The following is a 27179-nucleotide window of genomic DNA, read 5'->3' on the forward strand; positions in this document are numbered from 1 at the left end:
TCTAAAATTGAAACATTGTATGTAACCTTTCAAAAACTTTAATGCAACTAATTTATTGAATCAACTGTTTCATTGGAAGCATTGCGATCTCCTTGGGCTCACTGTAGTAGAAACTGGTTGCTTTTTGGCTGACTCTATCCCCTTACACAGTATGTAAAAGGGTTCTGATTGGGAGGGCCAGCTCGATTGGCAGAGCCCATAGTGTTGGCTAACCACGTGGCTTTTGCTAAATGTGTATCCCAGTGTTTAAATGTCCCACCCCACCATTGCTCTCAGTGTAGTCTTTAACAGTCCATTGTATTGTTCAATTTTCCCGGAGGCTGGTGCATGATAGGGGATGTGATACACCCACTCAATGCCATGCTCTTTGGCCCAGCTGTCTATGAGGTTGTTTCAGAAATGAGTCCCCTTGTCTGACTCAATCCTCTCTGGGGTGCCATGTCACCATATGACTTGTTTATCGAGACCCAGGATAGTGTTCCGGGCAGTGACATGGGGCATGGGATACAGTTCCAGCCAGCCGGTGGTTGCTTCCACCATTGTCAGCACATGGCGCTTGCCTTGGCAGATCTGTGGGAGTGTGATATAATCAATCTGCCAGGCTTCCTCATATTTATACTTCAGCAATTGTTCTCCATATCACAGAGGTTTTAGCTACTTGGCTTCCTTGATTGCAGCACATGTTTCACATTCATGGATAACTTGTGCAATAGCTTTCATGGTCAAATCAACCCTCAAACACAAGACCACCTGTATGTTGCATCTCTCCCTTGATGGCCTGAGGTGTCATGGGCCCACCGAGCTAGAAATAACTCACCCTTATGCTGCCAGTCCAGATCCACCTCAGCCACTTCAATCTTGGCAGCCTGATACCACTGCTGGTTGTTTTGAGGTTCTTCAGTGGCCTGACTCGGGTATGCGAGCATCGACATGATGTACATCTACAAAGAGGTTCTGCTACTTGTCATATAGGACTCCATACAGCAGCCTTCCATTTCCAATGCTCTCTGACAAGAGGACAGGACCCATCAGTGAACAGGGCATACTGCTTCTCATTTTCTGGCAGTTTGTTATACAGTGGGGCTTCTTCAGCACGTGTCACCTCCTCCTCTGGTGATAATCCAAAATCTTTGCCTTCTGGCCAGTCCATAATCACTTCCAAGATTCCTGGGCAACTGGGGTCTCCTATTTGAGCCCATTGGGTTACCAGTTGAACCCATTTACTCCATGTAGCATCAGTTGCATGGTGTGTTGAACATCCAGCACAGCACCGGCAATCGGGGTGCCAGGAGCAGCTGTGCCTCAGTACCAACCACTTCTGAAGCAGCTGGGACCCCTTCATATGCTGCCAATATCTCTTTTTCAGTTGGAGTATAGTGGGCTTCAGACCCTCTGTATCCCCGACTCCAAAACCCTAGGGGTCGACCCCAGGTCTCCCCATGTGCTTTCTGCCAGAGGCTCCAGGTAGGGCCATTCTCCCCGGCTGCAGTGTAGAGCACATTTTTTACATCTTGTCCTGCCCGGACTGGCCCAAGGGCTACTGCATGAACTATCTCCTGTTTAATTTGATCAAAGGCTTGTCGTTGCTCAGGGCCCCATTTGAAATCATTCTTTTTCCAGGTCACTTGATAGAGAGGGCTTACGATCAGACTGTAATGTGGAATATGCATTCTCCAAAAACCCACAACGCCCAAGAAAGCTTGTGTTTCCATTTTGCTAGTTGGTGGAGACATGGCTGCTATTTTGTTGATCACATCCATTGGGATCTGACGACGTCCATCTGACGGAAAACCAGCGGGAGACAGGCACCATCCGATGATGATCATCAAGTCTCGTTTATTGGCAATTAGCAAATATCTTTTATACCGTTCGTAAATTAGCTCATACCTATTTGCAAAAGCATAGCTCATCCTTGGCTGGGAGGTAGATGCCAACTCCTCCCATGCTTATCTCTTGTGTTCAGCCTTGCAATTAGCAGTTACTTGTTTCTCACACTCCTTTACCGGTCAACAACAGCTGGGCCCAAGGTCGCTCTGACCCTGAGCCTGTCCTTCTACTTCAATGCCCGCTTTCTGCTAGCCGTTCCCGGGCTAGAGTTTCCCACATCTCCCCCTTTTTCTTTTGTTCCTTGAGAAAGGAACACGGCACTCATACTTCTTTCCATCATTTGTTGCATACATTGCGATATACAAGGGACACACATTAATATAATAATAAACAGTATAAATATTATTAATCCCATCTGCAAAATACTCTTGATCCAATTGCCAATGCCCCATCCATTAAACAAGCTGTTAAACCAATACCATGGATCATCCTGTCTTACAGAGTCTACATCTAGTAATAAGTCAGATAATGCCTTTGATGTGGCATTTGTTTGCTTAGCTAGCCAACACCCTAGCTTGTTTAATGTCGTGAGGCTTTGAGCAACACCAACTCCAGGAGCCAAGAAGGAAACAGCTATGATCTTTGTAGGATTCCAAAATTCAGCTGTAGAGTCACAGTTATCCTCAAACTTATGAGTGCTCCTTTCGCTTCTCATCTTTCTATGATGTTGATAAATCATTGAAGTGTTAGGGGTAAGAAACGTTAGGCGACCTATAGAGCAAGGCCCTCCCTTTATATGTGATGGGATGCCAGGCCAAGCCCGATCTCCACAAATTAAAAACAAACCTGCAGGTAGCGCAATAGGCATATTGTTAGAGCGTGATATATTTACAGAGGTATAGTTACACCAAGCAGTAGCATTAAGAGAGCCCGCAAGGGCAAGCTCTTGTGGTTCTGGGCCTACGGGGAGTACATCATCCCAGATATCATACTCAACAAACACCGAAGGGGCGTCACGCCACTTAAAGGGAAGCTTCCGAGTTATATTATGCTGCTGTTGCAGCTCCGCTACGGACTGAGTAAAAGTCATAAAGGTTGCATTACTTAAAGGCACCCCAATAAGACATGTGACAAATGGGGAGTCGGGCGTTGCTAGGCTGGCACAAAAGCTAGTTGTATTCAATGATCTAGCTAGCGTGACCCAGATATTTTCTCGTGGGTCAAAAACGTTAGGCACAAGGGCAGTGCTACATACACTTAAAAGGGCTAATACCCATAATTTCTGTTCAGCAGAGCTCATTATCAGTCCGCCTTGTATTCTCGGTCGAAACCAGACCAAACCTCGGGCGCTATGCACCCTCTGGGACCTTTGTTCCTCCTGGACCGTGGTTATTCACTGGTGAGTGCTGCACAGCGCTCCTCTGGGTTCCTTCCGCTGATCCCAACCGTTCAGGTGCCGCTTCGGCTGGTGCCGCGGTGGGCAACTGTTCTGCGTCGCGCTGTGTGGGGGAGGTGGCGGGTCTGGCACATCTAGCTGGAATCCATTGCGGCCCTGTAGGGGAAGAAACACAGAGATACCCCCCCCCAATATAAAACCTCCACAGGCCCTGACCATACACCCGTACGCGGGTCTTTGTATTTGACCCAAACTCGGGGTAGCTCCCGTTCGTCTTTTTTCTGTCTATAGTGAACGATGACAGCAGGCACTCCCTCAGAGCCAAATACACACAAATAGTTTAACACAAACAGTGCTTTTACCAGCCGCTCTTGCGGGTCTTTTATATCTGCATACTTTTGAACATAGGTTTTCAGCAACCCATTAGCTCGTTCCACTATTGCTTGACCCGTTGGGTTGTGAGGGATACCTGCAATGTGTTGTACTGACGCACCCACGCAGGAGGGTTATCGTGTTCTGCAAATATACATAAGTGATTTAATACAAACAAAATTTCTGCACAAACAAAACTTTTGCCATTCCAACACCCTTATGTTCTCCCCCTTTTTCTTTTTGCACTGAGTAAGTGCACCCAAAATGTGAGTAGAACCATGGAGTATGGTGAGATCGATGGGGAGATCGGGGTCCAGGCGGTCTACTGCTCTCTGGACGATCTCGGAGCTAAGACGTTGTATCATAGTGTGTTGTTCAGCAGTCGGTCGGACCGGCGCGGCAGGGTCAGTGCCCTTTAACATTGGGCGAAGAATTGAGAGTCACTGATGCGCCACCCAAGGTATTTCCATACCGGTGAACGTTGAACCTTCTCTGCTGCTATTACTAGGTCGTGTAGCTGGAGCTGTTGCTGTAAATATAATTCTTGCTGTGCTGAGAAAGGTTGTACTTGCGCAAACAAGATGTCATCCATGTAATGGTAAATTACATGGTGTGTAGAGGAGACGTTCCCTCTGAACATCCAGCACAGCACCGGCAGTCGGGGTGCCAGGAGCAACTGTGCTTCAGTACCAACCACTTCTGAAGCAGCTCGGACCCCTTCATAAGCTGCCAATATCTCTTTTTCAGTTGGAGTATAGCGGCCTTTGGACCCTCTGTATCCCCGACTCCAAAACCCTAGGGGTCGACCTCGGGTCTCCCCTGGTGCTTTCTGCCAGAGGCTCCAGGTAGGGCCATTCTCCCCGGCTGCAGTGTAGAGCACATTTTTTACATCTTGTCCTGCCCGGACTGGCCCAAGAGCTACTGCATGAACTATTTATCTTTTAATCTGTTCAAAGGCTTGTCGTTGCTCAGGGCCCCATTTGAAATCATTCTTCTTCCGGGTCACTTGATAGAGAGGGCTTACGATCAGACTGTAATTTGGAATATGCATTCTCCAAAAACCCACAATACCTAAAAAAGCTTGTGTTTCCATTTTGCTAGTTGGTGGAGACATGGCTGCTATTTTGTTGATCACATCCATTGGAATCTGACGACGACCATCTTGCCATTTGATTCCTAAGAACTGGATTTCTCGTGCAGGTCCCTTCACCTTACTTTGTTTTATGGCAAATCCAGCTTTCAGGAGGATTTGGACTATTTCCTTTCCTTTCTCAAAAACTTCTTCCTCTGTGCTGCCCCACACAATGATGTCATCAATGTATTGAAGGTGTTCTGGAGCTCCACCCTGTTCCAGTACAGTCTGAATCAGTCCATGGCAAATGGTAGGGCTGTGTTTCCACCCCTGGGGCAGTCGATTCCAGGTATACTGGACGCCCCTCCATGTGAAAGCAAACTGTGGCCTGCACTCTGCTGCCAGAGGGATTGAGAAGAATGCATTAGCAATATCAGTTGTGGCATACCACTTGGCTGCCTTGGACTCCAGTTCGTATTGAAGTTCTAGCATGTCTGGCACAGCAGCACTCAACGGTGGAGTGACTTCATTCAGGCAACAATAGTCTACTGTTAGCCTCCACTCTCCATTAGCCTTCCGCACTGGCCATATGGGACTGTTAAAGGGTGAGTGGGTCTTACTGATGACTCCTTGGCTCCTCAGTTGGTGAATGAGTTTATGGATGGGGATCAGAGAGTCTCTGTTGGTGCGATATTGCCGCCGGCGCAATGTTGTGGTGGTGATCGGCACCTGTTGTTCTTTGACCTTCAGCAACCCCACCACAGAAGGGTCCTTTGAGAGACCGGGCAAGGTAGACAGCTGTTTAGTTTCCTCCGTCTCCAAGGCAGATACACCAAAAGCCCACTTGTAACCTTTTGGGTCCTTGAAATACCCTCTCCTGAGGTAGTCTATGCCAAGGATGCATGGAGCCTCTGGGCCATTCACAATGGGGTGCTTTTGCCACTCATTGCCAGTTAGGCTCACTTTGGCCTCCAATACAGTTAGCTCTTGGGATCCCCCTGTCACTCCAGCAATGCTGATGGGTTCTGCCCCATTATAGTTTGATGGCATTAAGGTGCACTGTGCGCTGGTGTCCACTAAAGCTTTATACTCCTGTGTGTCGGACGTGCCAGGCCATCAGATCCGCACAGTCCAGTAAGCCCGGTTATCCCTTTCCTCCACCTGGCTGGAGGCAGGGCCCCTCTAGTCCTGATCATGGCATTCACAACTCACTTCCTGTAAATGTGCATCAGGAGTCCCTCTATTACACTTAGTAATAAAATCAGCGCTTCTACTTCTCTTTCTGGGGACTGGCTCACTGGAAATTCGAGCAGCAACTTCCCTGGAAGAGCCTCCCTGACTGACTCTTCTTCCTTGCAACTCACGTACTCGTGCCTGTAGGGTCGAAGTAGGCTTGCCATCCCACCTCATCATGTCCTCTCCGTGGTCACGCAGGCAGAACCATAGGGTGGCCCGTGGTGTGTATCCCCTTCTTTAAGCCAAAGGATGCTTATTCCTAACAGCTGAGACACTACTCTGTCGAGGTGGGGAGTAGGACAGATCTTCTTTGAGTTGCTGGACCTCTTGGGATAGTTTCTCCACAGCAGAGACGAGCGAGGAAGTGATATTTGTGTCGTAATCCCGGAGTCTATCAATCACCTCTGCCACCGTTGGTGTCTCGTCATCTTTCCAGGACATCACTGCCAATGAGTTTGCATGCGAAGATGGTGTGCTCCGTACAAACTTCCGCCACATGGGTCGTGTGCACTCGGCTTCATCTGGATCTTTGGATGACCGTTGATCGTCCAGGTCACCATAAATCACCTCAAACACAGCTAATTCCCGTAGATACTGGATGCCTTTCTCCATAGTTGTCCATTTTCCTGGGCGATATGTAACATCTTCTTTAAAGGGATACCTTTCCTTCACTCCAGAGATGAGTCACCTCCAGAGGCTGAGGGCTTGTGGTTTTTTTCCAATTGCTTTGTCAACACCCCCTTCCCCAGAAAGGGATCCCAATTGTTTGTCTTCTTTTCCCTCTACTTCCAGGCTACTGGCCCCATTATCCCAGCATCGGAGCAGCCAGGTGGCAATGTGCTCACCTGAACGAGGGTTATAATCTTTTCGCATATCTCACAACTCGCTTAAGGACAGGGATCGGGTGGTTTTTGTTTCATTTATGACTTCTCCCTCCTCTCCCCGCGATGGCCCTGGTTCTTCATCATCCCGTTCTAAACGAGTTGATGTCTGCTTCCAATATTTCGTCTTGTGTATGGGGGCAACTGATACTGGTACGGGTTTATTTTCTGAGCCAGCTCCACTAATTGTTGTGGGGGTTTGAGTGGCTGCAGTGCCTGTTGTCAGGGCTGGATTGTTTACAGTGCCAGTCACTTTGCATTTCAATCCAGAGACATTCTCTTCCCCCTGGGTGCACTGAATACTGTTGAGCAGGGCTCGGTATGCATGGGCCAGACCCCAGCATGTTGCAGTTATCTGTGTCTCTCTGGAGTTCCCAGCATAACAACATACTTTCTCCAAATATTCTACTAGTTTTTTAGGATTCTGCACTTGTTCGGGGGTGAAACTCCAAAACACTGGGGGTGCCCACTGCCCTAGGTATTTGCCCATGCTATCCCAAATGCCCTGCCACTCCTAACTATCAAGCCTCGGGGCAGATTTCTGGGTGATATTCTTAAGTTGCTTAGTCAAAACCAAAACAACATGCCCAAAAACTAACAATAAGTGCACCTTAACCACCCAAGGATGTTCAAGGTACAAAAAGGTTGTTGTAACAAAGGCACAGACATCATAGAACAAAGTTGCAAAGGTACTATTCTGTATTTCCTCCATATAAAATCTCTCCGAGGAGGAGGTATAATTGCTAATTGCCTCAACAAGGTGGTATCCGACGTACAGTAACGGTTTCAGCAAAAACCCCAAATACCAGAGAAAGCTGAAAACGAGTGTTTGTATAACAAATCTTGTAGGCAAAACATTACTAATCACAGCAGAACACAGCAGACTCAACAAACCAACACCGATTTTTAACACCAACTGCAAAAAGGACAACATGGTGCTGTGACCAGCAGCTGTTGTTATCTCCAACCCTTGAGCCCCACGTTGGGCGCCAAAAAGACTGTCGTGGTTTAGCCGGCAGCTCAGCCCCACACAGTCGCTCGCTCACTCCCCCACCGGTAGATGGGGGAGAGAATCAGAAGGGTAACGCTCGTGGGTTGGGATAAGAACAGTTTAATAATTAAAAATAAAAGAATCAACAATAGAAATGTAATGTAAAGGAGAACAACGAGAGGCGCAAAGGCCCGGGGGGAGGGGGGAGTGGGGAAGGGAGGGGAGGGGAGGGGTGAAGGGAGGGGAGGGGAGGGGTGAGGGGAGGGGAGGGGTGAGGGGAGGGGAGGGGAGGGGTGAGGGGAGGGGAGGGGAGGGGACGAACCGCCGAAACAAACCACACGCACCGCAACCGCCCGCCGCCGCGCCGCCCCCGCACTGCCACTGCCCCCCCTCAATATACTGGTCATCGTGTCACATGGTATGGAATGAACCTGCCATTGGCCGGTCGGGGTCAGCCGCCCCCACCATGGCCCTGCCCCTCCCAGCCGCCCCCCCCCCCGCCACGCGGCAGAGCGCGGGAAGCTGGAAAGGTAGCCGACTCCCACAGTGAGGAGAATTAACCCCTTCTCAGCCAAAACCAGCACAGGCCTGCACTCTGCTGCCAGAGGGATTGAGAAGAATGCATTATCAATATCAGTTGTGGCATACCACTTGGCTGCCTTGGACTCCAGTTAGTATTGAAGTCCCAGCATGTCCGCCACGGCAGCACTCAACGGTGGAGTGACTTCATTCAGGCCACGATAGTCTACTGTTAGTCTCCACTCTCCATTAGACTTCCGCACTGGCCATATGGGACTGTTAAAGGGTGAGCGGGTCTTGCTGATCACTCCTTAGCTCTCCAGTCGACAAATGAGCTCATGGATGGGAATCAGGGAGATTCAGTTGTTTCGATATTGCTGCCAGTGCACTGTTGCAGTAGCAATCGTCTCTTTTGACCCTCTGCAACCCCAAAACAGAAGGTTCCTTCGAGACACCAGGCAAGGTAGACAGCTGCTTAATTCCCTCCATCTCCAAGGCAGCTATACCAAAAGCCCACTTGTACCCCTTTGGGTCCTTGAAATACCCTCTCCTGAGGTAGTCTATGCCAAGGATGCACGGAGCCTCTGGACCAGTCACAATGGGGTGCTTCTGCCACTCATTGCCAGTTAGGCTCACTTCGGCCTCCAATACAGTTAGCTCTTGGGATCCCCCTGTCACTCCAGCAATGCTGATGGGTTCTTGCCCCTAATTTGATGGCATTAGGGTGCACTGTGCACCAGTGTCTACTAAATCCTTATACTCTTGTGGGTCTGATGTGCCAGGCCATTGGCGCCACACAGTCTAGTAAACCCAGTTGTCCCTTTCCTCCACCTGGCTGGAGGCAGGGCCCTCTAGTCCCGATCGTGGCATTCGCAACTCACTTACTGTAAATGCAAATCAGTAGTCCCTCTATTAAGGTCAGAAATAAAATCTGCGCTTCTACTCCTCTGTCTGGTGAACTGCTTACTGGAAACTGGAGCAGCACCTTTCCTTTGATGTGCCCTCTCCCCTCCCAGCTTCTTGTGCCCCTGGCAGAGCATGTGAAGCTGGAAAAGTCCTTGACTAGTGCAAGCACTACTTAGCAAGAACTAAAACATCAGTGTGTTATCAATATTATTCTCATACTAAATCCGAAACGCAGCACTATACCAGCTACAGTGAAGAAAATTAACTCTATCCCAGCCAAATCCATGACAGGTTTCAGTGTAGCAGACAGTCTAGCACTGGGAATATTGATCCAGTCTATGTAGATATGTATTTTATCACCATTCTGCTTTTACAGACAAGATTATATTTTATAATGTCTTCTCTGTTCTAAGTGCTTCTAGGTTGAGGAGTATCTTAAAGAACTCTAATGTAATGTAATTCTTTCCTTTCAGGGAATATGGAGCCATTGATGATGTAGATATTGATCTACATATTGATGTTAGCTTTCTTGATGTAAGTAATCTAATCACAGGATTACATAATGAACATTAATACCCATTTAATTCTGCTATACATCAGACTGTCTAGACAACCACTGAGACATTCCTTTTTCAGAGCCTTGATCTTCATAAGTGGCTGTCACATTATTGATTGCTACTCAGTGGAAAGGTTTCCTTTTCCTTTTATGATCACAATGTTAGGATGTTTTGTAGGCTTTTATTTACTGCACATGTATTTCCTTTCAAGCATGATTTGTGAATTGTAAATGTTTTAACTGATATAAATGAAATAATACTTTTTTTTTTGCTCTCCTAGACATTAGTTAGGTGAAAGCACTTCATAGAGTCCTGGGGGGAAGATAACCTTGGCTGGAGCTTTCCTGTGTGCTTCTCAACATCTTCAGCTGATTAGGGAGAGGCTTGAGTGGCAAAGGAGACAGGATAGTGGTGCTGTCAACTGGCAGCATGGCTTTTGTAACAGTTATGCTGTCATTAACTCCACACTTTCTCACCTCATCTGTGCAGTAACTTCCTGTCCTCTAGATGCAGAATGAAAATTAGTGCTTTTAGGGGCATCATTACCTTTTGCACAGCTATGTCATATTCTCAGGTCAGCATAGCACATAAGCTCTCAGGCTCTTCTAAAATTTAAGAAAATCTGATCATACCTTGAATTATTTTAATCAGTCTTGAGGAGCAAATGTTTCTTTTGCCCTATGTTATGGGATGAGTTTCCTTTCTGTCTTTATTTGCTCCTTTGCTTCTCAGCTTTGAAGCAGTAGCTCATGATAGATGGGAACATGTCTGCCTGTGCTGCAGATGTAGTGTTGCGTAGAAACCTGTGCTCCGTTTAAATGAGCGTACTCAAGAACTGGAAGCAGTCTATCACTGCTCTTAGAGACATCAGCAGGCAATATTTTCTCCTAAATCTCAAGTTTAAAGTTGGAGTAGATATTCCACAACTGGGTAAATGGATCGATGGTGTTTATAACAACCCTAAGGTAGACTGACAAAATACAGCAGTTCCTCATGATGGCTAATGGCGTCTGTTGTTTTCTTTTTATCTTGAACTAGGAAGAGATTGCTGAGGCTTGGGATGTAATTCGCACAGAGCCTATAATAGTGCGATTGCACTGTTCACTTACACAGTATTTAAATGGTCCAGGTTAGTCACCTGTGTATTCTTCATGTGCCTTGTATGGTGTATTGGTCTGAGCCATGTACTAAGTGATAGATACTCATTTACTGCCAAATCTTTGACCCTGCATGTATTTAAATCTACTGCTGAGAGCAGTCCTACTGGTTTGAAATTATGCTTGCATATATTTGCATGGCTAGGCCCTCAATAATGGCATGGGCATCTAGTTTAAACTTTCATAGGTTGAGTTTTTGAACTTGTTTTCTTTATATCCTTTGAAATGCAGCTGCTTTCCCTAGGAACCAGGGGTTAAGGAATAAAGATTGACAGTTTCTAATATGTGATTTCCTGATTTTGGAAATCAGGGATCATCTCACAGATGCAGTTATCACTGATAAGGTATACATACACAGATCTGTGCAGCACATTAATATGCCCTTTTTCATGCACCTTTGAAGAATCAGGCCATGATAATTATCCTGCCAGCTTCTGATTTCTGTATGACTGTGTGAACTCTGGGGATCTTTAAATTTGAATGAGAATTTTATAATGTTATGTTGACATCCTACTCTCTGGTTGCTACGTGAATAAAGCTTCCTCATGAGAGTAAAAATGGTCAAACTCATGAAGAATCAACTGAGACTGAAGATTTGGAAACATTCATATGCAAGAGTCAACTTCAGATATATTTTTACAATGGGAAGTCAGAACTAAGTATGTAATTTAGATCATAACTTGTCTGGCTTTGGAGGCTTCTAGTGCAAGCTGTCAGTTCAGGCTTGTATCTGTGGGAAAATTCTGCCTCTGGAAAATGAATAGATAATTCCAGTCATAATATGTTTAGCAAAATATGTCCCAATGAGCTATTTTTATAGGATATGTTGTCTGCCAGTTTTAACTATAAGCTATATCCTATTCATTCAAATAAGCATTGCATTGCATCAGTCATTATTTTTTTGCTTGACTTTGGTCTTTTTGTCAGTATTTTATTGCTTCAATCTTTTTTGTAAATATGCAGATCTTAAAATATGTATTTGCCATAGCAGGTAGCAGTGTTAGGATTCAGAATATTTCTATCAAAATGTAATTTAAAAAATAAAAAGTGCAGCAAATAAGAGAGGGCGAAGCATGAAAAGCAGCGTGCAGTAAGAAATGATCTAGTGAAATGAGAAGTAACAACAAGATATCTTCTGCATCATTGACAAGGTGAAAACAGGAAGCTTAGTTCCCAGTCCTGCAGCTGACATTGGGGGAATGCCTGAGTACCAAGAAAGGCAAGATCAGGGCCAGAGGCAAGTGCTTTGCTACTACTGATTTTATGAGCTCAGCTGCTATTGCATTCATGTTTCTTTGTTTATCAGAAAAGGACAATGAGATCCACTATCTTTTTTGTTAACAGAACTCTTTCTCTGTGTATTACTCTTTGCCCTTAATTATGTTGTTTTGAGACTACCAGGCCATAACTTTATGCTACATATTTTTTTCCTATAGTACTTTCTGTTCATTGAGAAAAGAAACAGAAATGCAGTATACTCCAAAGCACAATGGGAGGTATACATACCACATTGTAGCTGTTTAATATTCTGATTTTAGATAGTCATTCTTCTAGTTAATTCCTTGTCTCATTATTGTACCTGTGGGCAGTTTCTCCCACATGCCTTAGAAACCTGTCTTACATTAGGATGAATCAGCCTTTGGAGGTACTGAGCTGTCTCCTCTGGCTCTAGAGCTTAGACAACAATTGTAGTCTAAATGTCAGGTTTTACGATTGCTGATCTATTTTATCAAAATCAGATTTTATGATTGCTGATGATTCTAACTGAAAATATTCTCCCCCTACCGTGTGTTCTAAATTTGACAATCTAAAGACATTGATACCCCTAATCAAATCATTTATCCCTTTTGAAAAATATATCAGTTTGTCTTTATAAGATCAGATTATATTTGAATAATAACATTAGAGAAAAGGTATATACAGTGCTTTGAACTAAGTGAAATTGGATGGCCAGGTTTTATATATATATAGTATTTTATTTTAAAAATTAATTTATTAAAGTGAAATTAAGGATAAACTTTGACATTCTGAATAAAATCTGGCTGAGTGATCAGAATAATATAGATTTTAAAATACTGATTTTCTTTTTCTACTGAAATTTGAATGAACCCCGGATTTCTTGTTTCCATTCCTTTTTATTTTACTATAGTCATTACTTCCTTATGTAATTCAAAATATAAAGTCTATTTGTGCTTGTAATATGTGTTGGCTGTTTTTCTGCCTCGAGGACCTGAGAGTCTCTTAACAAGTGCTGGATTCCATCTGTCACTTCTATCTAGTAAATGTTATTAAAGGATTTTAGTAATAGCAGGAGCTAATTTCCAGCTTTCACCCCTTACACTTTCAATTTTCTGACAGATGAATATGGATATACCAACATTAGGGCGTGTCTTGAGGAAAATTCCAGGCACTTAGATTATGATTATGAATCTTGTATTAAAACACCCTCAGAAAGAAAACCCAGATATTAGTTAATTCAGTTTATTCCACTCTAGGTTTTCTTTGTAGTCATAGGAACTGTAGTGTGTAAAGACTACTTACTTGGAAGAAAGTTTAAGAGATTAGATGAGATGAATTACCAGTCCAGATACATTTAATATGATGCTGCTCTCTAGTACTTCTGTAATATATAAAAAAAAAAACAACAAAAAAAAAAAACCCACCCAACATATATTTATGTAATTAAAGTTAGTGGGAAGAGATACATTTTGGGGAATTCAATTTCTAAAATACTCATTTGTAAAATTACAAATTATATTGGCTAATATTCCAAAAAGGACCATTCATTTCTTCCTAGACTTAGATGACGTGTCTGCTTTCACCATTGCTTCAATGACATTGCCTATAGTAAAGGTCCAGATAGAACAGGGTCCTTAAATGTGACTTGTATGGTCATGAGTTCTTGATTATTGCTTTAAGTTCATATATCAACAATATCTCCTTTTTCCATAGTGCCAACTGTGGATGTATTTCAGATCTCCACTAAGGAAAGATTTGGGCTGGGACATCAGCTGAAAAAGTAAGTCTGGAAAAGTGTAAACTCCTGTTTTTAAGTAAATATTAAGCTCTCCGTTCCCAGACCATGTCAAGTAGGATAAAATTCACGGGTTGTCAGGTTAGTTGGATCAAAGTATTTTGAACTTGTTTTTCTTTAAATAAAAAATAACAGATTTTGCCTTTTTAAGTTCAGTTTTGACAGTTGTTGGAGAGAACTTGATTTGTGCTGCCTGCCAGGGTTTTCTGTCACTTTACTGCTATTTAGGAAGTAAGCTACAAAAGTTCAGAAAGACTGTAGCTAGGAGTGTTCAGTTACATGTTTTTGCTTAGATTGTGAAGCCTCTGGAGCAGCAATCATTTTTAGCATCATGCATACCCTAAGGGGGCTATGCTTTCATGGTGGCCTCTAGGACGTACCACAGTAGTTAGGTCATCCATGTTTTGTATGACAAGAGGGAAGAATACTTGAAAAAATTAGGAGTTTCATGTGTTCATAGTACAATTCAATTTAATAACATTTTGCTGAGTCTTCTTTTCACATATGCTTTTGTATGTGTAATAAAGTGACAAGAATATAGGCATAAATATCTGACCCTTACAATGGTAAGAATCCCTTAAGGAAAAAAATCTTTTGCTGTTTGGTGTTTAAAGACATTCAGTGCAGCATTTTCGTAATCATACAAATGAAGCAATGTTATTAAAATCTCTATGGTATATGACTTTGAAGAAAAAAAATTAAAAGCTCCCCAAGCATGAAAAGTCTCTTAAAACATTTCAGTATTTACACTGTCTCAGATTTGTGCATTGGGTAATTACCAAAGGTTCCCATAAGACATTTTCAGGTACATATCTGCTTAATTCACAGTTGAGCTGAAGTCAGCATACCTATGAACTCTGTGGCCCCTCATGGCTGTGAGCAACAGGATATTCATCTTTGAAGAGTCAATAAAATTTTTATATAGTCCATAACAACTTCCACTTTGACTTTATCACTCATAGACCCCCCACTGTTAGATTAGAGTCACAGAGTAATTTGGCTTAGAAGGGACTGCTGGAGGTCACCTAGTGCACCGTCCTGCTCCAAGTAAGGCTGACTTCAAAGTTAGATTAGTTCACTTCAGGGCCTCAGGCAGCTGAGCTGTGAAAATCTTGGGCCTTTGTGGGCAACCTGTTGTACTTAACCAGTCTTCTGTGGATGTCTTTTCTTTATAGCCTTTATGATTTTTAGCTTCACTTGCTATGAGTTGTGACCACTGCCTTTTGCTGTGCATCTCGGGGAATCATATGGCTCTGTCTTCTCTGTAAATCCCTTTGGGTAGCGTAATATTCAACATCCCTACCTCCATGTTTCTGCTTTAGGAGAATATGTTCCTACTTGAGCAGCGTGGATGCTGTAGCCTACCTCTGTAGTCACTTGAGAGACAGATGCCTATAGTTGGATAGAATGCCTTTGAATCAGTTTGTCTCTAGATCTCCATGAGAGGCATAATTATAGAAGTCTTGCAGTAGTTGTTTACACAGATTGTATTCTCAATAAGAGTTCCATGTGAATTAGTTTTATGCAGGGAAAAGAAAAGTATTTTTGAGGAGCTGAAGCACCCAATTGTCAGTCCACATATGTGACAGAGAAACTCTGTCTGAGGACATTGCATCATGTCACCTACATGGTGAACTGAGAGACCCTAGTATTAAAGAGAGTATGTCTTGGCTAGGATAAGAAAATTTTTCTTTTCTAATTTGCAGAATCATGCAGACATTTGTTACACAACAGTGGAAGAAGAGCAAAGAGAAATCTAACTGTATGCACAATAAGAAGGTGTCTAACAAAAAGGTGAAATCCCCTCTGCACATCTTTTCTACATTGCACAGGTAATAGCAAGGAAAATGAGCTGTTACCATCATATCCTGTTAAAAATCCACAGCAGACTTCACAAGGTGAAATGCTGACTTTTCTCCACAGAAAAGTGCTCTATTTATATCTTATCTCATAGGTTTCCAGTCCTTGCCTTGCATGACGTCAAAAGTGAACTGGGTACTCTTGCAACTTCTAAGACTATTTGAAGGCAGAGCATTTCAGTGCCCTGCTCTCTGAAACAGCCATGATTAATCTAGGATTGGAAATAATTCATTTTATATTACTTACCTTGGTTGTATTTGTATCTTTACTAGCTTGGTAGCATTTGACTGTTACTTGAATAGCAATAATATATATATTAAATATATATATTATAGATATTAAATATATTTATATATACATATTAAAAATGTTGTGGTTGTCTAGATGTTCTTTCCACAGCTGTGTATATTTTTAATTTTTAAAACTAGTATGGTCATTAATGAAAGACTGATCTTTAGAGCTGCTGAGCACCCACCCCTCTCCACTGTTGGAGTACATGCATGTTCACCACTTCTGAAATGCAAGCACAGAATTTCAAAGAAGAAAGGCATTAAAAACATAAGAAGTTTGTGAATAGTTCATTTGAATTCATTATGACTTCTTCCAGTTACTCATACTCTTTAAAAAGTGTCTATAAAATCAGGCTCTGATTTTACCTCTTTCAAGAATGTGACTATTTACTCTAGTGTGTTTTCCTGCTTATGAAGGGTTGACAGATCACCCCTTCTGTACATTTGAATTGAATGCTTCTTTGAACATTCCCTTTTTTTGATTAATTTTACCATTCTAAATTCCATGTATAAAAAAGAGAAGCAATACAGTGATCACTCACATTGAAGAAGGGAGGAATGTCAAAGATAACAAAAGATTATTTGTCTTTTCAAAGGTAGAAGAGGAAGATGGTATTTTATGTAGAACGCTTACCCATTCCCTACCATGCCACACACCATTGCCTAGTGCAGGCTGTAACTTGGGGTTTGGTTTTATTCAGAAAGGGCATATAAAAGCCAGCCCGATCTTTCTCCTCTTGATTTGGCTGCTGCTGCGGTGCCTGTCCAAAGACCGCTCAACCCAAACACAGGGACCCTCTCTCTCCCCCTAGAGCACCATTCCTACCTTCTGTCTGCCCAAGGGTGGTGATGAGCCAACTGCAACAGTGAGTCAACAACCTTCATATGCAATTTCCACTGTCACCACTTGCTAACAGGGTGGTGAAACCTGTCAGCCTCTCCCCTTGGGGTTTCACTTTTTTCTTTTTGATCAAAGCCCAAAAATACTCCAAAGATTGGGGTTGCTTGTAAAATGTAGAAAAACAATTCAGCATACCTGATACCGGTTCTTTCTTTGCAAGGACAGGTAAACATGAACCTTATAGAAATGTGACAGTTCATGTGAATGTTGTTTAATAAAACCATTTTGTTCTTTACTTTCTGCATTCATAATGTAGGTCCCTCGCATTCTCATTTCTAGTGTTACAGAGCTAGAATTTGTCTAAAACAGAAGACAAGAGCATGAAATTGTCTTCCACAAAGCACCCAGATTATTTGGATTTAAAAAAAAAATGTTCATTTCAGCTGAATTAAAGCAAGTATCACTGCTCATTACAACTTCCATTGGATCTGGACATAGAATTTGTTATGCTGTGTCCAAAAGACAATAACTTTAATGGGATTATGCCATGATGATTACATAGGAAAGATAGATTTTGATAAGAAAAATGTGATATAATCTTGTATGAAATATGTGGGTTTCATTTCAAAGCTAATCCCTTGAATAAATGGTTTGTTTAGAGACAAAGGGACCTGTCGTGGTTCAGCCTCAGTCAGCAACTAAACACCACGCAGCCACTCGCTCACTCCCCCCACCCCTGTGGGATGGGGGAGAGAATCGGAAGAGCAAAAGAACTTGTGGGTTGAGATAAGAACAGTTTAATAATTACAATAAAATAATAATTATAATAATAATGATTATGATAATAATGACAATAATGATAATATAATAAAATGGAAAAGAAAAAAATACAGAAACACAAATGATACAGCTGCTCACCACCTGCCAACCGATGCTGCCTGTCCCCGAGCCGCGATTGCTTCCCTACCCCCCCCCATCCAGCTCCTCCCAGTTAACATACTGGGCATGACATTACATGATATGGAATATCCCTTTGGCCAGGTTGAATCAGCTCTCTTAGCTGTGCCCCCTCCCCTCCCGGCTTCTTGTGCACCTGGCAGAGCATGGGAAGCTAGAAGAGTCCTTGACTAGTACAAGCACTACCCAGCAACAACCAAAACATGTGTGTTATCTCAACATTGTTTTCATGCTAAGTTCAAAGCACAGCACTATGCCAGCTGCAGTGAAGAAAATTAACTCTATCCCAGCTAAAACCATGACAGGACCTTTACAAAGAGCTGTAAGGATATAGCTTTAACTCGTCTTAAGTATTAGTCATCTTCTCAATAGATGGGTTTGTGTATAGATAGGAATAAGATGTCCATTTGGTATTGGGAAATTAGTCCTACATACAATTGGTCTTTTTTTTTTTTAATGTTGGGCTGTGTTTATCACTAGTCAAATACATAAAGACAGGTGGCACTTAAAAATTTGTACATATGTCTGGATTTGCTTGTTTCATTTTCACAAGACTGATTATTCTCTAACTATGTCTTCCCTTTCTATATTTTTAAGGTCGCCAAGTTATCCTCCACCTGGCTGTGGTAAAAATAAATCAAAACTAAAGTCAGAACAGGATGGGATCTCCAAAACTCACAAACTACTGAGAAGGACTTACTCTAACACAGTTAAGGCAGAAGATGTGTGTGCCACAAAATCTTTCAAAACCTTTGGCCACTCATTATCAAATGACCCTAGGGCTGAACAGACAATAGCTATTAAATCACACAAAGTGTTGAACCATTCTTGCTATGCAGCTGTCAAGCAGGAGGACTGCATCACTTTAAAGCCCCATAAGCTATTTAGTAGGTCATGTTCTGGGGACCCTCGATGTGAGCACAACAGCACCTTGAAGCCCCACAAACTTTTAAGCAGGTCCTACTCCAGTAATCTTAGAATGGAAGAACTGGATGGATTGAAGAATCACAAGTTACTCAGCAAGACTTATTTCAATGCTTCTAAATCATCCAAAATAGAGCCTTTCAAGGAGTCCACTATAGCAGAGGACAGGAGTCTCTCTCTTACCTCAGGGCTTATTGGTATCTTAACACCATCTTCACCATCACCTTCACAAGCTGCTGTGCGTAATAATTTTATTCTGCTCATTTTCCTCCTATTATTTTCCAAATGTACTATTATGCTTATTATGCAAAGACATTAATACTTTTCTCATTTCCCCATTTGCTTCATGGGGGAAGCAGCCGTCCATTGACTCGTTCAGGTGCCAAGTCACCTCTCCTTCTGGTCTTTTCAGCTGTGATCATCATCATCATACTGGCAGGAGTGCAGTAATGATTTAGCTCACCTCTTGCACATTTGTGCTTTGTGAAAGGTTTAACCTTCAAATGTGTTGGTGGCAGCCGGAAGTTGGGGAAGGAATTAGGCCCATTGTGGCCCCCTTTCTTTCCCCAGTGATAGGATCAATTGGGAAAACAAAGGGTAGCACATATTCTTAAATTTAAGAAAGAGCTCTCAAAATTCATTCTTCTGCCTCTGCCTCTTAAAAGATAGCTTTTATACTTTAGAGGAAAGAGTGGGTCTGTTTGTGCTCTTTCAAGGCACTGCTCTGTTTTCTGTGTTAGACTTGGGGAGAGGCACTTAGGAGACAGTTCTCTCCACTCCTTTAGCCTGGCAGTATCTTGATGTTCTCAGTGTGCAAAAGCTTATTCTTGCTTGAAATACCATACGTATATTCAAAATAGTGTATTCTGAATAATGAAGTTACACTGTGTGTGTTATGTCTCATGGTAAATTAGTAAACTAAGCTGTGAGCTATACTCAAATCTAAAAGCAGTGATATACTATCATAAAATCATTTATATACATGCTGTGTGGTTGGTTCCTGTAATGTGCACAGCAAAATTAATTTAAGGTGAGCCAATAGACTTTTTACTTCTCACAGTTCAGACATTCATTTTTTTCTGAATCAGCAAAGGATGTCTGAACTTAGCAGACTTTTCTCTCCTGACTTTAATATAAAATGTCTCATTGATTTTGATAAGATAATGAAGAGTTGACTAAGTGGTTTCATTACTGATGTTATCAGCTGATATGGAAAAAATGCAAGCCCTGCTTGACAGTCTGTAAAAACTACCAGTAATTTATTGCTATAATGCATTTACTTTGAGGGAAAATCATCACATACATGGTCACATGCAGTTTGACTGATGTTAGCAGAAGGGCATCAAGAGTCTATGTCACATTTTACATGCAGGCACCTGCATATGGGTAACCTGGGTGACTAACTGCAATTTGAAGTCAGTGGAATGTGGAAGCAGTGAATCAGGACCCTAATTTCTCTTCAGTTCTCATCTTAAATATTTGAATCTCATATACAAATACAATTAGGAGGATTATTTCCCAGGAGAAAAAAAGGGAAAAGTTTCCCAAATAAGCAGTTAGAGGAATGAAAGGAAATAAGACTATAAACAAACAAAAAAGCTGTAAATGGACTCTTATTCAGAACAGGGGTTGATTGAGATAGATACCAGCCCAGAGGGAATTTTGTACCTTACTGACTCCTATAACAAAAGTTCCTTCTAATGTATTTGTTGTACATTAAAATAAAAAGACAGAAAGAATCTGAGCACAGAGGTCTGTCAGTATGGTGCTCACAGAAGTGAGATCTTAGTAAATATATAAAAGAAAAAGATTTTTCAGCTGTTCTGAGAGTTACATTAGTCACTCAAGCCTAAGCATATAGTCCATATTTGGACAGACAATACACAGTTAATTTAAAGGAAGTTACCAAATGCCAGTTTATTAGAATGGAGTGAAGGCACTGGTGTTTCCATTTGAGATTAAAGGTTTTGGTATGCTGAGATACAAAACCTCATCAGATCTAAGAACTAAAAAGAAATGCTAAAAATCTACCCCACACAAACAGTAAAAGGAATGATTATTTGTAATGGTTGGTTTATGTAAATGAGAGATCTTTTTAGATGCAAATATTGTTTAACATATTTGCACACAAAAAATACAAATGTTTTACCATTTCCTTATAATTAGTCTACCAACACTGAAGTTGCCTGAACTTTTTCCTTGCAGCAAAATTATGGTGCAAAATGCATTCTGGTACACAACCGTGGCTTTCTTGTGCAGGTAGGATGTCATATCTTACCCATTTATGAAACACTGTGGAGCATAAGCCGACTTAATTATTTTTAAGTAGATGATATTTTTCTAATTTTCAATGTTCTCAGACTATTGAATTTGCTGAGCAACGGATACCAGTATTGAATGAATACTGTGTAGTTTGTGACGAACCCCATGTGTTCCAGAATGGCCCTATGCTGAGGGTAAGTGGTGTACTTGCTGAGATAAACAATGCATTTTCTAATGCCTTAAATAGCAATGGACAATACAAACCTGTTATAAAAATATTGAATTATTTCAGGTGTGTTTCATCCTAATATCCTTTTAAGAAGCAAAAACATAATGCATATTAACTAGATTTTACTGTAAATTTGAAAAAATTATTGCAAGCAAGGGAGATGGAAAGCAGGCTTGTATAATAATCATAGAAACATAAAGGAGAGTTGTATTTCACTGAACACTATTGTGCTAGAGTAGTCATAACCAGATAAGCTAGAGGAAATGCATTAGAGTGCTTTCCCTGTCCTGTGACACAATTTTAAAAGCTTAGGGTCACATCAGTTCTTCAGCTCCTATCAAGCCATGACCAGAGTATTCAGATACAGAGGCGTTAACGCTACAAGGTCATGAAGTTCTTCTGACGCTTTTGCTCATGGGTCACTGGAATGAACCATCCTCCATAATGTGATAAAAAAGGCAGTAGAAGGAGATGTTCTGTGAAGTGTCTGATCTAGCAGTGACCTAGTCCAGGGGCACTGTTGTGGTTCAGTATGCCCAAGGGCTGGCCAGCTCTTCCTTCCTTTCATTCCTGTATAACTGGGAACCAGGCATTTTGCAATTTGCAATGCTGCTGGCAAATGCATAGTAAAAAAGAACAATATTGGTCATGAAAGATACACCCTGCCTGGAGCTACTGGATCAGTGCAGCTTTGTAAAAGATTATATAGGAGAATAAAATTCTTACCTTTAGGCCTGACCTTGCAGTTCAGAATCCTTCTTGTTTCACCTGTCCTGTATCCTATGGAAACCTGAGTAACCTTAAAAGATTAAATCCATGGAAAACTGTTTAATATCAGTGTGTGAATGGTCTGTCACCTCATCTGCCAATTTCTCCACAGTGTGGTGAGCAACTGCACATAAGATGAAGCAGACATCATCTATGATAGTTCCATGGAACTAAGTTCAGGAAGGTTATTGCTTACATGGTAGCAGAAGTCACCTCAGCATCATCCCCCATGACACTCAGTGGCACCACAGTCAGGCATTCTGACTGCAGGCAGGGTATGTAAATAGGCTGCTAATAGGATTTGCAAAATTCAGTTAAGACCTTTTTAAGTCATGGTTAAACCTCTGTACTTTTGAAACTCTTATCAGGTGTTTATTTGCCTCTTCAAGCTCATATCTACCTTTTAAAAACATGTTTTTCTGCCAGATTTATCAGCAAGCAAACTCTGATTAGAAGCCTATAGAAAAGGCACCAGTTCCTTGTTGTTCCTTGTCTTTGAATGCACTGCTATGCATATTACCTGTGACAGGTTGAGATAAGACAAATTGAATAATAAGCAAAGTTTAGATAACAATTATATAAATTATTGGGTTTTATCTGTTGTCCATAGGAAAAAGCAAACAGTAGGATTTATTCCTGATCACATGATGAACTATTAAAAGAAAACAGAATGGAAAGTCATCTGCTCTAAATTAAAAAATCGTAATTATTCTTGCTTTTCCACCTTAGAGATCAAAATCCCTCAAAATTACTTTTCTCTGCCTTCAGCTTAAAGAGGATTCATTTTAGCCATCCGTTTGAGAGCTTGTCAGTGCTTCAAAACAGAGGAAAGTGCAAACATGTTTGCTGCTGTTGTGGTTTAACCCTGCAGGCAGCTAAACACCACACAGCTGTTAGCTCACTCCCCCCAGTGGGATGGGGGAGAGGATCAGAAAAAAGGTTGAGATAAAGACAATTTAATAGGACAGAAAAGGAAGGGAAAATAATAATAATGATAAAAGAATATACAAAACAAGTGATGCACAATGCAATTTCTGACCACCTGCTGACCGATGCCCAGCCAGTTCCTGAGCAGCAGCTGCCCCCACCCCCAGCAAACTCCGCCCAGATTTTTGTTCAGCAAGACATCATATGATATGGAATATCCCTTTGGTCAGCTGGGGTCAGCTGTCCCAGCTGTGTCCCCTCCCAGCTTCTTGTGCACCTCCAGCCTCCTCGCTGGCAGGGCAGTATGAGAAGCTGAAAAGTCCTTGACTTAGTGTAAGCATTGCTCAGCAGCAACTAAACCATCAGTGTGTTATCAACATTATTTTAATCCTAAATCCAAAACACAGCACTATAGCGTCACCGAAATCGGGAATAAACCTCGTAACACCAATGTAGTGTTAAAAAGCAGGCATTCTTTATTTGCGGCGCCGGATGCACAAGGGATCGCTCCTCCTAACGTGCACAGTGCACACCGTCAGATCTAATTGTGCCAGTTAAGTACATGCTCTATATACATATTCATTGGTTTTCTGATAAAAGATATACATCTTCATCATATGCAAATGTCATTTGCGCATGCCTCTTGGTGTCTCCGGGTGGTCATCAGGGGTCTCTGGATGAAGGATATACTCTTCCTCACTGTGTCCGCTAGTTAACCCTTGCTTTCACGCAAACTCAGTTCTGAGATTATGTATATACTGTCCTTGAGGGATGATCTGTTCTGGTTTAGTGTTTGCTCTGCAGTTCCTTATCTTTATGGTTCTGTACATCTGCTTTTCTTAAGGTCAAATGTCATCGTAACTTTGTTTAGGCACTTCTTATCTTGAAGTCTTTCTGACTCCCCCAAAGCAACAAGTTTTAGTCGTTGTGCAGGCTGTTCCTGTTAAGGCTACCTCATTATCCTGGCTAAGTTTTGGCTCCGGGCCCCAGCATTTGTTGAGCTACACTAGATTGCATTAGTAATGCCCAACTATTTATCCCCTGAATCATTGCTACCTAAAAATGAGGCTTTAATCCTTAAAACAGAGGTTTGGACCCTAAAAGTGAGGGTTTGGGATCTAAAAATTAGGCTTTGAGCCTTAAAAGAGGGGTTCTGACAGAAACACATTGTCTATTGTTTCATTTGCATTAATGACTAACTAATGACTAAAATACAGATCAAAGAATACACTGATTGTCCCCAGACTTGATGTCCAGTTGGATAGGGCTGTACAAGGAGTATAGCAACATCCATGGCTGGTTAACTTCATCACCCTGGTTACAACAGCAGCTACTAGGAAGAAAATTAACTATCCCAGCTGAAACTAGGACAGCCACTAAACACATATTCATCAGTGACTTTGCAAGCAACATAACCTAGCAAGCTTTGCAAAAATGAAAGGGTGTCCTTATACAACCCAGGGAGAAGAAGATAGCAGGAAGAAATCTAGCATGCACTGTGTGTGCTTGAATGGCTCACTAAGCAATATAGAGCCATTAATGAGTTTGCAGTTCTATAGAAGTTGAAAAAGGATCTCAGTTTGAACAGAGCATGAGTTTGCCAAAGGATCTTAAGGAAATTTATGCTTCAGTCTACTGAGAGCTCTGGCAGAGGCAGCCTAAAGTAGTCAATTGTAGGGTTTATTTACATGCTTTAGCTGCACACATACATACACATATGTATATGTAAAATGTATGTAAAGGGAATAAAGAATGACCCAACTGAAAGAGCACTTTATGTTTAATACTGCTACAACAGCAGATCTCAGAAATACAGTACTTAATTAAGCAGAATGCAGGGGACTTTCATTTAAGGTGAGGCTACATGCGATCTAGCCTTGTGTCACTTAATGGATCCCATATGTAGTATCCTTAGTCTTCATAAAGAGCTTTAGAGCGTTCATGGTTTTGATACCACAGTAACTTCATCAGATTTCATAATGATCAGAACCTTGCTACAGTCTGCTTCTATTTTTAGATTCTGTGTCTTGATCCTGTTTTCTACAGATATGGATATCTCAAAGGCATCACTTAGTCTCTATCTGTAGTTGGTTGTATCACAAGAGATGCCACAGACTAAATAGTTCTGGATGGTTCAACAGTCTCTTCCTTTAAAGAACAGCTCCTCCACACAGATGCACACAGAGTCATGTCTGGGTGTGCGTACCCTTAATGATGCATTTCCCTTCTGCCTTCTGGAACATTTTTTAAAAACCAAAACAAACAAGTGCTGCAACCACTCACCACCCACCGACCAATGACACCAGTCTCTGAACTGCAACCGCTTCCCCACTGGCCACCTCTCCCAGTTAATATACTAGTCATGACGTCATATGATATGGAATATCCCATTGGTCAGTTTGGGTCAGGCCGACTTGGCTGTAGCCCCTCCCCCCCAGCTTTTTTTTCATGTAGCAGAGCATGGGAAGCTGGAAAAGTCCCTAACTACTGTAGTCACTACTTAGCTGACACTTAGCCACTACTTAACAACAATTAAAACATCAAGGTGCCATCAGCACTATACCGCCTACAAATAACAAAAAATAACTCTATCACAGCCAAAACCAGCACATTCTCCGCCCCTTATTCCATACCATTTATGCCATGCCCAGGTCCCATACTATCCAACACAATCTCACCAACCACCCCTCCAACCCACTTCCCATCCTTTGATGTAATACACACATATCATTCCCTTAGTCTATGGACCACCTCTGCAAAATATCCACAGATGTCCACAAAATGTCCATTGAGTTCATTCAGTCCATGAATTTGGGCTCCATCTATGGTAACAGTCTTTCAGGGCAGGAGAGGTGGTGTGTGTGGTGTTGGATTGAAGCATATTGAAGCCAGTCATCATTCCATCACTGATGAACTTTGCTTGGTTTCATCAAAGATCATTTTCAATGAATTGGGAGATTTCTACTGTTGTATCATTGATAAGACATATAGCAACCACAAAAGAGATGACATAAAATATTGTATAGCAAATAACATCATAACATTCAGTTCATTGGCTATTTTCACCTTAAATCAAATCCACTTGAGATACACATCAGACTTCTCCATCCTCCCGCATCACCCACCAAGTGCACCCAGGTCCTTGAGCAAAAGCACGAATGGGTTTGCCTTTGCCCGAGGCAGGAATAACCCAGACTGTTTTCCCCAAAATATTTTTTACGTGCACAGTATGTAAGAGTTCTGACTGGGCAGGGCCAGCTCGACTGGCAGATGCCCTAGTGGTGACTAACCAGGTGGCTTTTGCTAAATGTGTATCCCAATGTTTAAATGTTCCAACCCCATGGACCTCAGTGTAGTCTTTAACAATCCATTTTATTGTTCGATTTTCCCAGAGGCTGGTGCATGATAGGGGATGTGATACACCCACTCAATGCCATGCTCTTTGGCCCAGCTGTCTATGAGGTTGTTTCAGAAAATAGTCCCGTTGTCTGACTCAATTCTCTCTGGGGTGCCATGTCACCACAGGACTTGTTTTTCGAGACCCAGGATAGTGTTCCGGGCAGTGGCATGGGGCACGGGATATGTTTCCAGCCAGCTGGTGGTTCCTTCCACCATTGTAAGCACATGGCGCTTGCCTTGGTGGGTTTGTGGGAATGTGATATAGTCAGTCTGCCAGGCCTCCCCATATTTATATTTCAGCCATTGTCCCACATACCACAGAGGCTTTAACTGCTTCGCTTGCTTGATTGCAGTGCACGTTTCATATTCGTGGATAACCTGCGCAATAGTGTCCATGGTCAAGTCCACACCTCGATCACGAGCCCACCTGTATGTTGCATCTCTCCCTTGATGGCCTGAGGTGTCATGGGCCCACCAAGCTAGAAATAGTTCACCCTTATGTTGCCAGTCCAGATCCACCTCAGCCACTTCAGTCTTGGCAGCCTGATCTACCTGCTGGTTATTTCGATGTTCTTCAGTGGGCCGACTCTTGGGGACGTGAGCATCCACATGATGTACCTTTACAACCAGATTCCCTACCCGGGCAGCAATATCTTGCCACAATGTGGCAGCCCAGATGGGTTTACCTCTGTGCTGCCAGTTTCTTTGCTTCCACTGCTGTAGCCAGCCCCACAGGGCATTTGCCACCATCCAGGAGACAGCATAAAGATAGAG

General features: G+C 42.3%; 1 protein-coding gene across 1 annotated transcript in view; it reads left to right on the plus strand.

Moving 5' to 3' along the window:
• Nucleotides 1-27179, plus strand: part of LOC135310811 (protein mono-ADP-ribosyltransferase PARP8-like) — a 203583-nt gene that overhangs the window by 148034 nt on the left and 28370 nt on the right. The window contains exons 8-14 of the mRNA XM_064439804.1: nucleotides 9674-9734; nucleotides 10796-10886; nucleotides 13867-13933; nucleotides 15655-15780; nucleotides 18494-19058; nucleotides 21026-21079; nucleotides 21181-21276. Of these exons, the coding sequence (XP_064295874.1) occupies nucleotides 9674-9734; nucleotides 10796-10886; nucleotides 13867-13933; nucleotides 15655-15780; nucleotides 18494-19058; nucleotides 21026-21079; nucleotides 21181-21276 (1060 nt within the window). The remainder of the gene's footprint in view (nucleotides 1-9673; nucleotides 9735-10795; nucleotides 10887-13866; nucleotides 13934-15654; nucleotides 15781-18493; nucleotides 19059-21025; nucleotides 21080-21180; nucleotides 21277-27179) is intronic.

Source organism: Phalacrocorax carbo, assembly GCF_963921805.1.
Source record: "Phalacrocorax carbo chromosome W unlocalized genomic scaffold, bPhaCar2.1 SUPER_W_unloc_1, whole genome shotgun sequence".
NCBI lineage: Eukaryota > Metazoa > Chordata > Aves > Suliformes > Phalacrocoracidae > Phalacrocorax > Phalacrocorax carbo.